Here is a 16,115-nt window from a genome sequence, read left to right as displayed (position 1 = left end):
CATCAAGAAATCTGTGTTACAAGTTAAACAAAAATTCTAATAACAATTATATTTTGAATTTAAATAGTTTTTGTCTTGCGTTTACATTAATTTTACATTTTAATAGCCAAAATTACAAGTTTCAGTATTTTAAATGCGATTTTTTTTAAATAGGTGCCATTAATAAATTTTTTTAATCGATTGACAGCACTAATATATATATATATATATATATATATATATATATATATATATATATATATATATATATATATATATATATATATATATATATATATATATATATATAGCGTTTGAGAGGTAGTGCATATGTATAAAAATCTATATAACTCCTAACGTTCCTATTGGATGCCTACCAGGGATTAAGAGCAGCTAATATCTCCAGAACCTGCTCTTATCGACCTTACTAAATAAACTGTCACGTCCCGTCCGGCCAACAGCTGAGGCAGGCACTTCTAAAGCTTCCCGCATCCCAACCAGAAGAGACGTCCACTTAATGGAGAGGCATTATTAAACATGAGGAGCACTGATTGTATCGAGCTCTTTCCTCTCACAGGGCGGCCCGTCAGAGGAAGCACGGAGAAAGTGAGGCTGGCTCTGTGCCTGCAGAGCATCAGGTATTAGGGAATGCAGGATGACATCTGACATTCAAGTGTCCCTGTGTTGCTGTGCAAGTGGCTTTCAAAAGGCACCGAAGCGTCTTTTCACCTCATTTGCTTCCCAGGTTCCAATTTCAACAGTCACCACAGCCTATAACCCAGAAATTTTTGGCACTTACAATGGATGCTGAGATGGAAATGGAGCTGAAGTACATTTAAAAGCCTTAAACAGATGTTATAAATAGATGTGCATGTTGTTCACGGTGCCTGTTCATACCTAAATGCAGTGAAATTAAAATATTCAAGCTGTTGAAATTCAATACATATTCCCTGCTGACTTCACGCCTACCTGTGATTCATAAATCAGGTATGGCGGATCATTTTAGAAATGTTTTGTCGACCTTGTCTGCTAAATGACGTATAGTAGAGCAGAGGAGTAGCTTTAGCACTTTGCACAACAAACATTATTCTTCAAGCTTTGAACAATGAATAAGAACAATGAAATGACACTTAGCAAAGCCCTGCCCCATTTAGCTACTGCAGATAACACAGAGCAGCTTCATTTCTCAAAGGAATGAGCTAGAGATTTATGTGAGCACGTTGATTGTCAGTAACAAAACGTGCTAACAATATTTGACTCAAATGGCTTGGAATAATTTTTTAAAATGCATTTCCTGTTGAAGTATTAAAAACTGCAGAGCAAGAAAGGAGGAAAATTCTTCATGCTCAACTAAAGTGTCATCTGAAAGTAATTTTTTCATACATTAGCATACGTGAACTGAACTTTCTTATGTCTAACTTTTACTATGAACTTGTAGCAACACTACAGTGAACTGAAACAATACCTAAATTAAATGAAGTTACATTTAATTAATCCCAGATCAAATGTCAGTGTTCTGGGTGTTCAACATGTTCATTCTGGAAAATAGGTGAGACAGTTTAATTTACATTTAAAGCTTTATTTAATTGAATTCATTTGGATTAGAGAAAACCTGCTTGAGTTTTCTCTAGGTACATTGTGTTTTGATCATTTCCAAAAACAACTGCATTTAAAGCTATTCAGAAACATAAATGCTCACACTGGAAAGTGAAAAGTGTCAACATCATACTGTAAATGATTTATACTGTATTTTGGTACCATCACCAGGCCACTAACAATATTGCATAGTGTATTATTTATAACTTATTATCTGTGAAGTGCATTTGTGGATTGCCATAATTAAAGATCATTTGATAAAGAAAACATTAATGGGAAGTGTTTTTACATACAATTAAGTGTAGTAGACAGGCAAACTGTAATACAGATCGTTAAAGGAAATACATTTTCTAGCTAATGTTGGCATTAAATGCAATTCAACTCAATTATTTTTTAATGTGTATTTTTTTATTTGTATTACACAGTTAAAGTCTGAATTATTAGCCCCCTGAATTATTCGCCCTCTTTTATTTTTTCTTAGTTAATTAGGTTAACTAGGCAGGTTATGGTAATTAGGCAAGTTATTGTATAATGATGGTTTGTTTTGTAGACTATCGAATACAATCGAATATAAAAATATATATAAAAAAATATATTAAAAAATATATAGATTTAAGGGGCTAATAATTTTGACCTTAAATAAGAAAAATATTACTAGACATACTGTAAAAATGTCCTTGCTCTGTTAAACATCATTTAGGAAATATTTTAAAAAAGACAAAAAAATCAAAGGGGGCTAATAATTCTGATTTTAACTGTATGTCAAAACTATTATGTAAAAATAATTAAAAAAAAGCAGCATATTTTTCAATTTCACTGACTTTCTAAATGTCAAACAGAAATGGTTTAACTTGAGTTGATTTAAGTTAGAGGTGCACATCAGTAACACATTGGTTAACAATCAATTTTAGAGTTTTTATTTTTATTTATTTATCACTATTGAATACGGTATCATCATCCACCACTATATATTTAATTAACATTTAAATTACCCTTGTTTAGGTGTGATCTTTAATGCTAAAATATTATACTTAAAATATTTTTACATTTATGATGTTGGCATTATTGTATAAAAATGTTGGTGTACACATTGGTGTATGCTAGTCACAACTACACTTTTAAAACAGTGTGACTGCTGTATAGTGTAAACATTTACATGTGGTACTGCTCACATTCTTTTAAGTAATTAAATTTTTACATTATGAAAAAATAGCCGATCATTCCGGTGTGGCGACCTCTGAGAGACTAATCCGAAGGAAAATAAATTATCATACATACTGGTGCATTGGAATTACCCATAACCACAACCCAAACCTTTCTCCCGGAATCTAAATCTCACCCCTAAACATAAACCTACCCTTCAAACTCAAATATAAGACATTTCTTGTAGATATTTAACATTGTTTACTCATTTATGATTACCAAGTGCCATATTCTTTGTTCACATTGAGAAAACAAGTCTGCAACACAAAGCTGCATAAAATACAGTGATGAATAGTAAAAATGTTACATAAAAACTGATGACTCACCCCTCTCGCTGTGCTTCTCCTCTTTCCAGTTCCTGAATGACCCCCAGCAGCACTTTGATGGTTTCTTGACTAGAGCTGATCAGAGTCTCCATGGCTTGAAGCCTTGCTTTTACGTTCCCATCAACCCCTGGGAGAGCAATCAGCTGCCCCCTCGTGCCTTGCTGCTGGGTCTCTGTGGGGCCCGAGTTTTGGCTACTGTGACAGTGGGCCCGTATGTGAGCTTGGGAAGCACAGCTCGCCGAATGAGGCAAAGCCTGAGACTGTGTCTGCAGTCCATTCAGCTGCGCCGTGTCTTTTTTGCGAGCGCAGCTCCCTGAGGGACTCTCCGGGCACTCCACTTGAGTCAAAGACGTCCATGCAATAGGGCCGGAAATCTTTGAACAGTCACCCCTGACCGGCAGAGGTTGAGTCGGTGTGGTCGAGGAGGCACAGTTGGGCTGTTGTCCTACTCCTGCCTCGCTCTCACTAGGTAATCCCTTGTGCTTGGCCCCACTCCCTGGGACATTGGCATCTGACTGATCCAAAGCTGCATCTGACAGATCAGGGCAGAGTTTTCCATCCGAACAGTCCGGCCCTGCACATAAGTCCTTAGCATCGCTGCACTGCGGTGTAGTGTGAAGCAATACTCGGGTTTGCTGCACATGCCCGTCACACCTTGCGCCCCGCTTCCCATCCTTCACATCACTCAGAAAGCCATTGTTTTGATCTGGGTGGTTCTCAACCAGAGCCGTGTGTTTGATGACGTTTCCCTTCTTGCGCTCGAAGGGGAAAGTCTGGTAGCGCTTCTTCAAGTCAGGTGAAGTTTGCACACCTGTGCTCTTGGTGACATTTGGGATGGAGCGGCGTGCAGGCATGGTCATGTACCTCCGGTGGATGACCTTGCAGGAAACAGAGCGGTCCCTGGCACCTCGGTGGGCGACCTCATTCTGCGCCTCGCAGATGTCTTTAAAGCGCACCTGCAGGGCTTTGTTTCGCTTGCGCACCGCGTCTGCTCCGCTCCGCTCCAACGAAGGACCACCAGACTCCGAGTCAGACTCTGAGCTTGACAGAGTGCAGCGGCCTGCCTCCTTACTGACCATAACTCCTGCGGGGGAAAGAGAGAGGAGAAAGAATGAGGGATGGTGAGAGAATTTACTGTTAATATAATATAATGCCGGTGATTGCAGCTCAAGCACAGATGGCCTAGTTTTGTCTTTTCTTCAGCACACAACATCCTGGCAGTCAAAGCTTGTTTTTTTTTTTCTTTTTGTTTGTGCGTGTGTGTTTTGTTTAGCAGTGGAAGTCACAGCTGACACAGTGCGACCTGCATTCATGCTCTCTCATTACACTAAGGCTTCATCTCTCTAATGAGGCTGCCAGTACATGGGAGATGGGGGCTGAAGCACTGGCTGCCAGCGAGACGGAACAGGGCCTTTGAGTCATCAGATACAAGATACAACTTAAAACTAAATGGCAAATACTGACATGCAAGAACACCTGTATTATGGAGGAACAATATAATGGCAACATTTCAACAATCAAAAATAGGTGGAAGTGCATGAAAAGAGTGATGAATAGGTTGTTTTGCTGTTGTCACTGTTCAGCAAACTGGACCAGAAGAAGCTGAATATATACACAAAATCTAATGGATGGTGAGTGTGCTAAAAAATGCTGCTTTACCAGTCGGTGGACCATGAATAATTTGCCAATTTGCCAATTTGCTTTCCATCTCAAATGCGTGTATGGCTATGCAAAACTGCCTGACAGTGCTTGGGTGAGTGGTTGCCAGGGTGATGCTATACGGCTGCAAAGGTGTTCTAAGTGGGTTCTGATAGATTGTTGCACACAGAGATGTGAAAATACATATTTTATTACTTTTGAATATTCTTTACATTTCTATTTGGCTGAATCAAAAATAATCCAATGTCATTTGTAATTATGTAGTTTGAGAGACTGTATTTTTATTTATCTTTAAACACCAAGATTAATAATACGACCAAATATCAAATACCAATATTTTTGGATGGATGCAAACCCCATTTGATGCAATTTGCTTAGACTGCAAACTAGTGAAAACAAGGAAAGGACCCACATTGGTGCTAACTGCCTTCAGATAATGTACTGCAAATCGTAAATGACCATACATATACACAATACAGTATTGTGGTACAAGGCTTTTTAAAGTTTGTGAAACTGTGATAAAGAAACATTAAGAAATAAGTTCTCACGAGTATTTTGCAATCATATTCCAGTTGTTTGACTTTATTGTCCTTTAAATGTCAAATAAAAAAATGTCAAAATGTCTGTCTTGACATGTTAATGTTGATGGTTAAATCACTAGTGAACATAAATAGCTGAGAATAAAATAGATCAATACAGGGGATCTGTGCAGCTGTCTTAAAGTGACAGCCACCTATATGTCCTTAAAGGGTCATGAAATCATCCTTATTCAGTTCAAGTCTACCTCAGAATTAAATTTAAAGAAATGCTACATGATAGGCATGGAGCTCTGTGAGCAGAGAGAGGAGTGGCCAAGGCCAGCAAAAAAGGCCAAACTACTGCCAGTTGAATCACAAAATCAGACTAAATAAAATCAGACACGGGTCTTAATGCCGACACAGTGGATAGCAGTGCAGCAGGTGTCCCTATATATGTCAACCATTAACCCTGCCACTAATCTGGAGATTGTAAACATGGGCGAACACAGCAGCACAAATACAGGGATGTGTCTGAATGGTAACGACCTCAACTGATAAAAGACAAGGTCCACCATTCTCTAATTCTTGTACAGCTCTCAAGACAAAAAAAAACACGTGCTGTCATGAATATTTAAGAAGCAGGGTCTTCTCATAGGATAAGAAAACTGAATATTAACAAGAAACCAAGAAGTAATCACTGGACAGGCAGATAGCGCTATGTCACCTATTTTGATCCCTCCCCAATAATGATTTTAAATCTAGAAGATGAAATTGGCTAACAAAAGCTCAAAAATGACGACAGTTTATCCACAATAAAAGCTAACAGGTGCTAAAGTTTACCTAATTGACGCTCAACACAAAATCCCCAAAATATACTCAAAGGTTTCTTGGACTTTTCATTTTAACTAAACAAATTTGATTAGTAAGTATTACATTTTGATTTATATGTGCCCGTTTCTGACTACATAGTTGCTTACTACATGGTTCTCTAGGGGATTTCTGACGTATTAAAATGAAATGAAGCAAAGTGATGTAGCCAAGGTACGGTGAGCCATTTTAGGAGCTTGTGCTCTGCATTTAACTCCAACTGCATGCACACAATATAGAGCACACACAAGCCAAATATAAATATACACCACTCTAAGTGATATTCTAGGGGTGACTGCACCATCCAACAAGTTACCTAACTTAAGAGTAAATGGCCACAGGATTTCAGCTTGCTCGCTACTAAATATTTGAAAGCTGAAGCATTAAACTTTTAAAGAAAAAAGGTTAAAACATAACCTTTTACGTTCAATAAATGGATACTGAAGCCTACAACCAGATATTACAGTTGAAAAAAATGAGGACTTGTTTCACAGTCAGAAAAGAGGGCAAAAAATAAAAGAGAAAGAGAATAAACAAAAACAACAGCAGGACTTCATGCACTTGTTTGTAAGAATTAAATGATGATTTGAGATGAAACTCTTACATTTAAATGTTAAATTAAATTCTTAAATAAATAAAAAATATTTTTCCCTCACAATATTAGGGGAGGAATACCACAAAGATTTCACAAGGATGAATTGGGGAGTCTTCATATTTACACGCTGTTTCACACACCACCTCTTGTCAGGTTGATGTCAAATCACGTTGGCCCAATTCAGCATGTAGAATCAGCTAAAGAGAGCATTCTGGTTGGTTATTTAGCAAAAAATCAGAGCACAAGTTAAAAAACTGAATTGACGTAGCAAGTAAACAAGTCAGAAAGGAATACAAATAGGCCAGCTGAAATTTCACTAATCTTCTTAAATATTTGCAAATTATATGGATTATTAGCTTATCAGTGATATTTAAAAGAGTGAATCCCTCTGTGGGTGAGTGAAAAGTACTGTAAAAATGGTACGAATGCTGCTTTGATTACTTTTTGAAAGTGCAAGTCAAAAATGCAAGTTTCCCTTAATGAAACAAGAAAACAGATACTGCCCCTCTGGGTGCGGAAAGACACATCCTCTCATGCAAGCCCACTCTCATCTCAGTTGGCTGCCATCTGTTTGGTGTGTTCATGTGCAGCTTTTTAGTCCAGACGGCACTAGATGCAAGCTGACACAAGGTGACAACACAGTTGGGTTTAGTCAGCGCTAGATGTTTGGCTTCATTTAAAAATAGGAGCACAAATTGTTCTTTGAAACTGCACAATTTGAAATATCACTTATGTCCATAGTTTAATATTAAAGGGGCAGCTTTTTATAAAATGTAAAATAAGATGTTTGATGTGAAGGTTCATCTCCAAATACCCCAAATAAATATTGTTTTATAACTCTGAAACCTTCCCTTTAAGGCTTTGATCAAAATTGTGTTGTTTTGGTGACTGTCACTTTAAATTTGAATAAGATTCTGCTCTTTTCAAAAGAGGCTGGAGCTACAAAGGCCTGTGTGTTAGCATAGCAGCAGATTCAAGTGTTATTCCTGTCTATCTAAATGAAAACATAAGAAAATAATAATAATAAGTGGCTCAAAATGAGGTGTGTAAGTCTATGGAGACTACATTCATTTGTGCATCCTTAAACTCCACATTTATAATGATGATATTATCTTTAACATTTATGGTGTAAAAACTCTAATGGTGGACGGCTGCTTCTCATGAGACTTTCCCGCCTCCGATGACATGTACAGAGGGAGAATTTTAAGTCTAGTTGTAAAAAATTTAACGAATTAATGAACTTTCAGGACGTCATGGTGGCACAGTGGGTAGCACGATCGCCTTACAGCAAGAAGGTCACTGGTTCGAGACCTAGCTGGCTCAGTTGGCATTTCTGTGTGGAGTTTGCATGTTCTCCCCGTGTTCGTGTGGGTTTCCTCCAGGTGCTCTGGTTTCCCCCACAGCCCAAAAACTTATTTTATAGGTGAATTGAATAAGCTACATTGGCCGTAGTGTGTGAAAGAGTGTGTATGGGTGATTCACAGTGTTGGGTTGCGGCTGGAAGGGCATCCGCTGCGTAAAACATATAATGGAAAAGTTAGCAGTTCATTCCGCTGCGGCGACTCCTGATTAGTAAAGGCACTAAGCCGAAAAGATAATGAATGAAAGAATAATTAACTTTTAGCATTCGAGGTTGGCTTTATTCACACACTGTTGCCATTTTTGCATATTAGGTCCCCTTTAAAGTCTGCGTGAAATCAAAATTTGCAATGTTTATTTTACTTGCTCCCATTGGTATACTTAAGATGGATAACTAATCAGAGCAAGTTAAGCCACTGAAAATTAATGTTTGTTTTGGTAATCTTATATCAAAGTCCAACCATTTGCTACCACCACTGGAATGGTGATCCTTCTGTTTCCTTCAATGTTAGTGCTTTCAATGCAACTCTATATTAATATCCTTAGCCATGCAGCTCATACATAAAGTTTGCTATGATGTGCACAAGAAAGCCTGACCTCTCTCAATTTTGTGTTTTAGTTGGAAATACATCAACATAATGTAATAAAAGTCTCAAGAACTTTAAGTATTTGAGATTTCACCAAATATGCCCCATTAAGTACGGTTTAAAGTACATCTCAACTATTTAAGGCCTCAGATGTCAGATCACTAACATATTTGGGCACATACATTTCTTGGTAACACAATTTGTAACTTGTCAAAACTAGACTATACAGTGTAAAACAAATGTATCAGCATGTATATAAATATAGTGGCAGGACAGTTTTCATTCTGTATCATATTCATTTCACTCAGCTGTGGTCCATCATTTACTATTAGCCATTGCAATCTCTGGCAGGCTTGGTAACAGGGAAGAATACAAATGGACACCTTGTCATCCGTCAGGCAGCAGCAGTGTCTTTCGGTGTCTGATTTTCACTTCGTAAGCTTATCTGACTGGACAGTGATAACACTCATCCTCCTTGAGTCATTGAACTGCCCCCTCTAACGATTCAATCAGCATCTCAAAATAATGAGCCTGGTGCCCTGTCAATTTTTGGAGCTAATATGGTGGGGACTTACAGCCAGGCTGCAGAATATGCTGTGTTTAATGGCAGAGATTCCCAAACAGGGTCAATTACTTCAGTCTGATTGTACACATTTTGTTTCTTAATACATTTTATAGATTTCCTTTTTATCTTTGTTGACAAAGGGTAATTAACATTGACTATCTAAAATCATCTTAAAATGTACTAAAAATACATTTGGTAATTGGAAAGGATGAGAGTATTAAAATATTTAAATTTAATTCAATAAAAATTTGTAGACTTAAATTAATAGATTTTAGTTGAAACTAAAAATGCACACTGTAACTGAAAATAAAAAAAATGCAGCTCAATCTTCTTTTTAAAAAAATCAAGATTCAACATAAAACTACACTTAAATATAATTAATACCCAATTAAAAGTGAATATAAATTTGAATACATTAAAGACCCTCTATTTTGCACTGTAAAAGGTCATATTTTGGTTTTGGGGTCTCCAACAACAGGTTGATATGCGTCAAAAAAAAAAAACTTTCATTGTCTTATAATATTATTTTTACCTAATTATTCCAATGACTCCCATTTGATTCATTCAGCGAATCATTTGTTCCCAAATCCCTCCTTATCCCCTTCTTACCCCTCCTTAGGCTAATCGACTGTGATTGGTTTGATTACCCAGTCTGTTCTGATTGGTCTACTGGGTTCAGCGCGAAACAGAGAGAAACGCCCACCACGGTTATGAAGTAGCAGAGTATGTGAGAGTCCAATGCAGGAATGCAATAAAGCAATGCAATTAAGCACCAGCATGTTACTCCACTTTTAATCCTTACCCCAAGTGGAACTATTTTGCAAATTGACCATGCAGCACATGTGAGGAACACCTGATGGTGGCCATAGCAAAGACAAACGGCAGAGGATAACAAGTTTGGCAATGCATTTAAATTGGTAAAGGAAAAAGCACGTGTCACATTATTAACATGGTTTTGGATGCAATATGTAAAAAGCCGCTTATAGATTTAACCTGAGCGATACAGTACAAGCACTGATCTATAATAGATGAATGATTACAAGCCGCGTGGAACTATTACAAGTTACAACACATTATTAAATACATATTTTGCAAACTACACAAAACGCAGAGCTATTGTAAGGAGGCAACAATTATAATTACACTTACATGTTGTGATCCGGAGGAAGAAGAAGCTGGTCCATATGAATTGTAATGCTGCATTCACACAAGACGTGGGTGAAACGTCAAGTGCGAGTGATTTACATGTTAGGTCAATGCGAAGACGCAAATAGACATCCTGTGACATGAAACTGACGAATGAGGCGATGTGAATGATGCAATTCACACGAATGAATCGGATCAAGTTGAGCGTTTTGCGCAATTGACACACTAACGAGGGAAATACTCGAGTTGGAAAATCTGAACTTCAGCGAACATACGTGCCCCGTTAACCAATCAGGAGCTTTCTCTTGTAGGAGCATGATTATGACGTAGCACCTGTTGTTGGTGTCCTGGGGGAAAATCCTCTTCCCGACACCGGACAACAGTTTATCAAACTGGGCTCAGCTCAGTCGGAAGCTCCGCTGAAAGCTTCCATCTTCCAGGTATAGTTTCTGGAGGAGTTTATGAACTCACAGAGCTGAATGAACCTCTGAATGGATCTAGTGGACTCAGACATGGCTCCAAACGAATCAATGCTGTTTATCAGCCTTCCTAAAGCACAAAAACACAGCTATTCTCTCAATAAAATCCATGTTAGCCATTTAGCAACAAAGAGTCACTGGGCAGACAGAAGCCCAGCCCATGACATGAATTTGCATCTATTGTAAAGTGAATTTGATGTGTGAATGAAGCGGATTTGATGCAAGAATGAACCGAGTAAACTCAAAATGTTCACACGTCTATTTACACAATAATATAGTGATTTTTTCGCACACTCTGCGTCTAGTGTAAACACAGCATAACAGTTACTGACAAAGTCCTTGTCAAAGTCTGACTAAGTCTCAGACATAATAGTCTCCTTTAGCAAATAGTAAACGGATGACAAATCCTGCAATGAAGTAGGTTATTGTATCAAAAATCTGAAAAATGACAGGAACAAACACAGCGTTATGTTGGCTATACTGTGGTATTGTTGTGAAAATTAACTTTAACCCCACATTTATTCCCCACAGCCGAATCTCTACCAGTCAGTGATTGTCATCTTCGTATCATGATCCCCCACCTCCACTAATGTCTGAAGGGAAAGGCACGTTCACGTTTTACCAGATCTGGCACTACATATTTGCCGAAATACTCTCTCTTTGTCAAAAAGATCTGAACCCAACACGATTACTTTGAGTCACCCATTTCACTAAAGAATCAATAGGTTTAACACAGTGCACTTTCAGATTTAAACCTCAGCTGGATGTTTTCTTTCACTTAGTGCTGTGTCACACACTGTGTGCAAGGTCATTTTCAAAAACCCATTATAGCGGTTTAATAAAACTCATTCTATAATTTAACACTATATTTATTACTAAACTAACCCTGTTAATTTAAAAATATGAGCTACATTACATCCAGTGAATTAAAATGGCAAATGTTTGTGGTTTGGTGTCAGTGGTATTGTGCATGTCAGTGAAGCCATTCATCATTTTAGGTCTCGGAAGAGTAGTTTACATGCCCGTACATGATGTGCACTTTTGCAGAACATGCAGAGTTGTGGACTACATGGTGAACTGTTACCCAGCAGGCCATGTAGCACACCAAGAAACATGCATTTGGCACATGACCAAAAAAGGTGTTTGTATCAATTGCACAGTTTCTATTGCGTGTCTTACAGATAAATGCTTTTAAAATACAGAATCACTTGTCAGAATAATATTTTCTATACACATGTCAAAATCTTAAGATCCCGCGTAGCATCTGCACTCACACCGATCTCTGATTTATAGCACCATCTGTCCTTAAACAGATGGCGATGGTTGATTGATTCATTGATTCTGTAATTTAATTAAATCCACATGGTAGTGGCTCACCTGCGTGCCTCGTAAGTGCCAACTGAATCGCAACTATGATTAGGATTGAAAACACTCTTTGGGTCATTTGTGAGGACTCGTCGTAGCATTTAGGGAAATGTTTCTGAAATGTCCTGGGAAGGCATTCAAAGCCTCATTCAGGCAATTTTTCAAACTGTAATGGTGGACACTTGTGGAACCGATTCTGTTTAGTCTGCTGAAAAGTGTCAGTGGTCAGTACCAGACGCCACAGTGACACTTTCGTGTTGTAATAGTAGTGTAATTTCTTGAAGATAACAATTACCGTCATCATCACTAGTTTGCAGTGAATAAATTCTCTTCCCAAGGGCACTTAGCAAAAATACCATGACATTATAAAGATACAGACTAGTCTCCTGAAGGGATAGTTCACCTAAAAATTTACATTCTGTAATCATTTGCTCAGCCTCAGCCTGGTAGTTTCTAGGCAAAAGCAATGAATTCATCATTAATTATCATTAAAAAAAAGTTTATGAACTATGAACTAAGTAGGTGGTTATTCAAGGAAAATATAGCTCTTACTCTTCTTGGATGATTCATGGGTAGTACTAAATACTAAAGTGATGTAGTAATGTCCAGTGATGTAATAATGTCCAGTTTAGCAAATAAAAATTCATTTAAAGGCTTTCAAGTTAATGGTTAATTCATCTGAATGATTCACTCCTAAATCTGACTGATCAAATTCTCAGGTTTGAAGTGTTCAAAGGAACACCACCTTTTTTTGAAAAAGGTTCATTTTATAAGACTCCTAGGGCCCTATCATATTCAGCTTGGCATATTCAGTCATTAAATCGTTTCGCACAATGCTGTTTAAAAAGCAAATGCATTTGCGCTCATATGTGCGCCCATAGGTGTTCTGGTCTAAAAAAGGAGGCGTGTTAAGGCGCATTGCTGGCATGTTGCTATTTTGAGGAACTAAAATAGACTGTTCGATAAACCAGATCAAAGCAAGAGTATAGTCCAGTGCAGAGCACGTTAGTTGTGCGCCTTGCTTACACACTGCTTACTACACACAGGATTTACAGTAATACGCAAATATCTTTACATATAGAAGATGGTCGTGGAGCTCTGTGAGCAGAGGGCGCAGTGGGCGTGGCTGCCAGAGCAGGGGAAAAAAAGAGGAGAGTGAAGCAAACAACTGTCAGTTGGCACACAAAATCAGACACAAAACATGAGGAGACCCATGATTTAATAGTAGACAAGGTTAAAATGCAAAGAAATAAACAGTAAGTAAATGTAATGTCCTGCTACATTTGTTATTCGTAATTTAATTTAATATATAGGCTAAACATAACCACAATTTGTTATATAATCATAAAGATAATCATGTTTATAATAAACACTAAATGAGGAGGACTTATCTCCTCCTGAAATCCCGGATCTTAATGCAGACACAGTGGATAGCAGTGCAGCAGGTCTCTTGCCCTGTCTATTTCAACAATTAACCCTGCCGTTAATGTGGATGGTTTTAAACATATTTGCCATATGTACACAGCAGCACAGATATAGGCGATGTGTCTGAATGGTAACAAACTCAACTGATAACACAAACACACAAACAGCTTGGCTGTATCGGCAGCCCGGACAGCATAGAGAGGAAAGCCATGCAACAAATTCTGTGTATCATGGCAACAAACACATGTTAAAAACTGTGTGCCGTGTGTGGCTGCAGTCTCACAGTTTGGCAGGTCTGTCATCAGAAAGCAAGGGTTCTCATAAATAATCAAGAAGCAGGGTATTCACTTAGGATAAACTCCGCTATGAATAATAATAAGAACGTCATCTCTGGACAGGCAGATGAACGCTACAACACCAATTTTGATCCCACCTCAAAAATTATTTTAAACACGGAAGATAAAATTAACTGACAAAAGCTCAAAATTAACCAGTTTTCCCCATAATTAAATCTGACAGGTGACTGCAACTTTGACTTAATTGATGCTTAACACTCAAATCTGTTAAAATTTTAAAAGAAAATACTTTAGGGTTTCTTGAACTTTCTGTCACATAAGATTGCATTTCCTGTCTGGCTAATTCTGACGCATATGAATGGAAGTCAGCGGGGCAAAATGTGTAGTGTGACAGCAGCTGCAGCCTGAAAGATGTAAAAATGAAATGTAACTGCTGAAGCAATTGCTGATAAGAGATGAGTACGACATGACATAAAAGCAGCGGAGCTTTTATTATGATGCTTTCGGGTGGAAGGTTAAGAATTAGTGCTATATCATCATACTAAATATAGATTAGTGCTATACCATCATACTAAATACATTTTAAGGTTCTGTGCTGCTCTGTGCCGTCTAATTAAAAGCACAACATTTTAACTTTGGCGTTTTTCTGTTTTATACAAAACCAATCCAAAAATCGAAGGTGTGACATCATTAGTATGGTGACACATGACACGGTCCATGTTACTACTTAAAATTAAAATTTCACTAAATTTGAACATTCTTCTTACATTAGGGAAAACATAAGTACATAAGAGATATTTTAATTAAAAAAATAAGTCAAAATCCATCAAAACAGAACAATATACAACATTAAAATTCAATGTAATTGCAGACTTTTATTTCAACAATCAATAAAGTATAGTTTCAGTTAAAAAAAAAAAAATCTTGTATGGCTTGATTAAATTCATTCATTCATTTTATTTTCAGCTTAGTCCCTTTATTAATCCAGGGTCGCCACATTGGAATGAACCACCAACAATCCAGCATGTTTTATGCAGTGGATGCCCTTCCAGCTGCAACCCATCACTGGGAAACATCCATACACACTAATTCACATACATGCACTACAGATAGTTTAGCTTATCCAATTCACTCATGCCACGAGTCTTTTGACTTGTGGGGAAAACCACGCACACACAGAAAGAACATGCAAACTCTACACCGAAGGGCCAACTGATCCAGCTGAGACTCAAATTAGTGACCCTCTTGCTGTGACCCACTGCGCCACTGTGAAGGCCGGCTTGAGTAAATTAACAGCAAATTTTCATTTTGGTTGAACTATCCCATTCAATTTTTGTCTTTACAAGTTCGGAGCACTTTTTAATCCTTCATCAGTGTTAAAATCTTTATGGAATAAAAAAAAAAGTGAGCACAATTCTTCAAAATTTGTGTGAACTATCACTTTAAACCAAATCTGCCTTTCTCATTCTCTGTCTTTAAAGCACACACACAGAGGTCCCCCTTCAACCCTGACAATTTGGCCACCGTCAACCCCAGGATTATGAGTAATGCATTGAATCTAAAATTGCAAAAGTAATCCTCTTAACTCTCCTCATGCACTTTAGCAGCATGTCAGTTCAAACAGGCCCACTGGTCCTATTGAAAATGACTGTGAAAAAGAAACAGCCTTTAACTCTAAAGCTATGTGCATTTTTCTAGGTTTTTCCACATTTATTTATTAATTTAACCCACACCTTTATCCGGTCATGTCTATGGATAGCTATCACCAGCAGCAGGTACTACTGATATGTAAAGCTCTCAGGGCTCTTCTTTAGATAGGCAGGAAAGCCAAAACTCCAAACAATGTCTTGTACAAAACATCCATTTTCAATGCCCGATGTTTCTTTATGCTTGAGGTCTCATTTATGCCTGCTTCAGTGTTTTAAATCATATCAACCTGGAGCACAGCCTGATAATCTGCACTGAAAGAGACCTTAGATTTAGGGGTCAGTTTCACAAGGGACTTCAAACCAAAAATCTGTCCTAATCTCCTGATTTTAGGAGGATAATAAGATTGGCTGTGGATTTGTGAGCTGATATGACTTTTTAGCACAGAGATATAATTAGTATTCCTTTTACGTTGCAGTGATATAACCACACAAGCTGGTTTT

At 37.7% G+C, this 16,115-nt stretch overlaps 1 protein-coding gene across 6 annotated transcripts in view; it reads right to left on the bottom strand.

Moving 5' to 3' along the window:
• The window catches only part of insyn2ab (inhibitory synaptic factor 2Ab), a 206,962-nt gene that overhangs the window by 74,821 nt on the left and 116,026 nt on the right, over positions 1-16,115 (bottom strand). For all 6 annotated transcript variants that reach the window (XM_073928639.1, XM_073928640.1, XM_009293154.5 and 3 more), the window contains one exon: positions 3,105-4,188. In XM_073928639.1, coding sequence (XP_073784740.1) covers positions 3,105-4,183 — 1,079 coding nt within the window. In that variant the 5' untranslated portion in view covers positions 4,184-4,188. The remainder of the gene's footprint in view (positions 1-3,104; positions 4,189-16,115) is intronic.

This window comes from Danio rerio, chromosome 17, assembly GCF_049306965.1.
Source record: "Danio rerio strain Tuebingen ecotype United States chromosome 17, GRCz12tu, whole genome shotgun sequence".
In the NCBI taxonomy this organism is placed as follows: Eukaryota; Metazoa; Chordata; class Actinopteri; order Cypriniformes; family Danionidae; genus Danio; species Danio rerio.
Note: the sequence above shows the minus strand (reverse complement) of the source record. Positions and strands in the feature narration are given on the sequence as shown.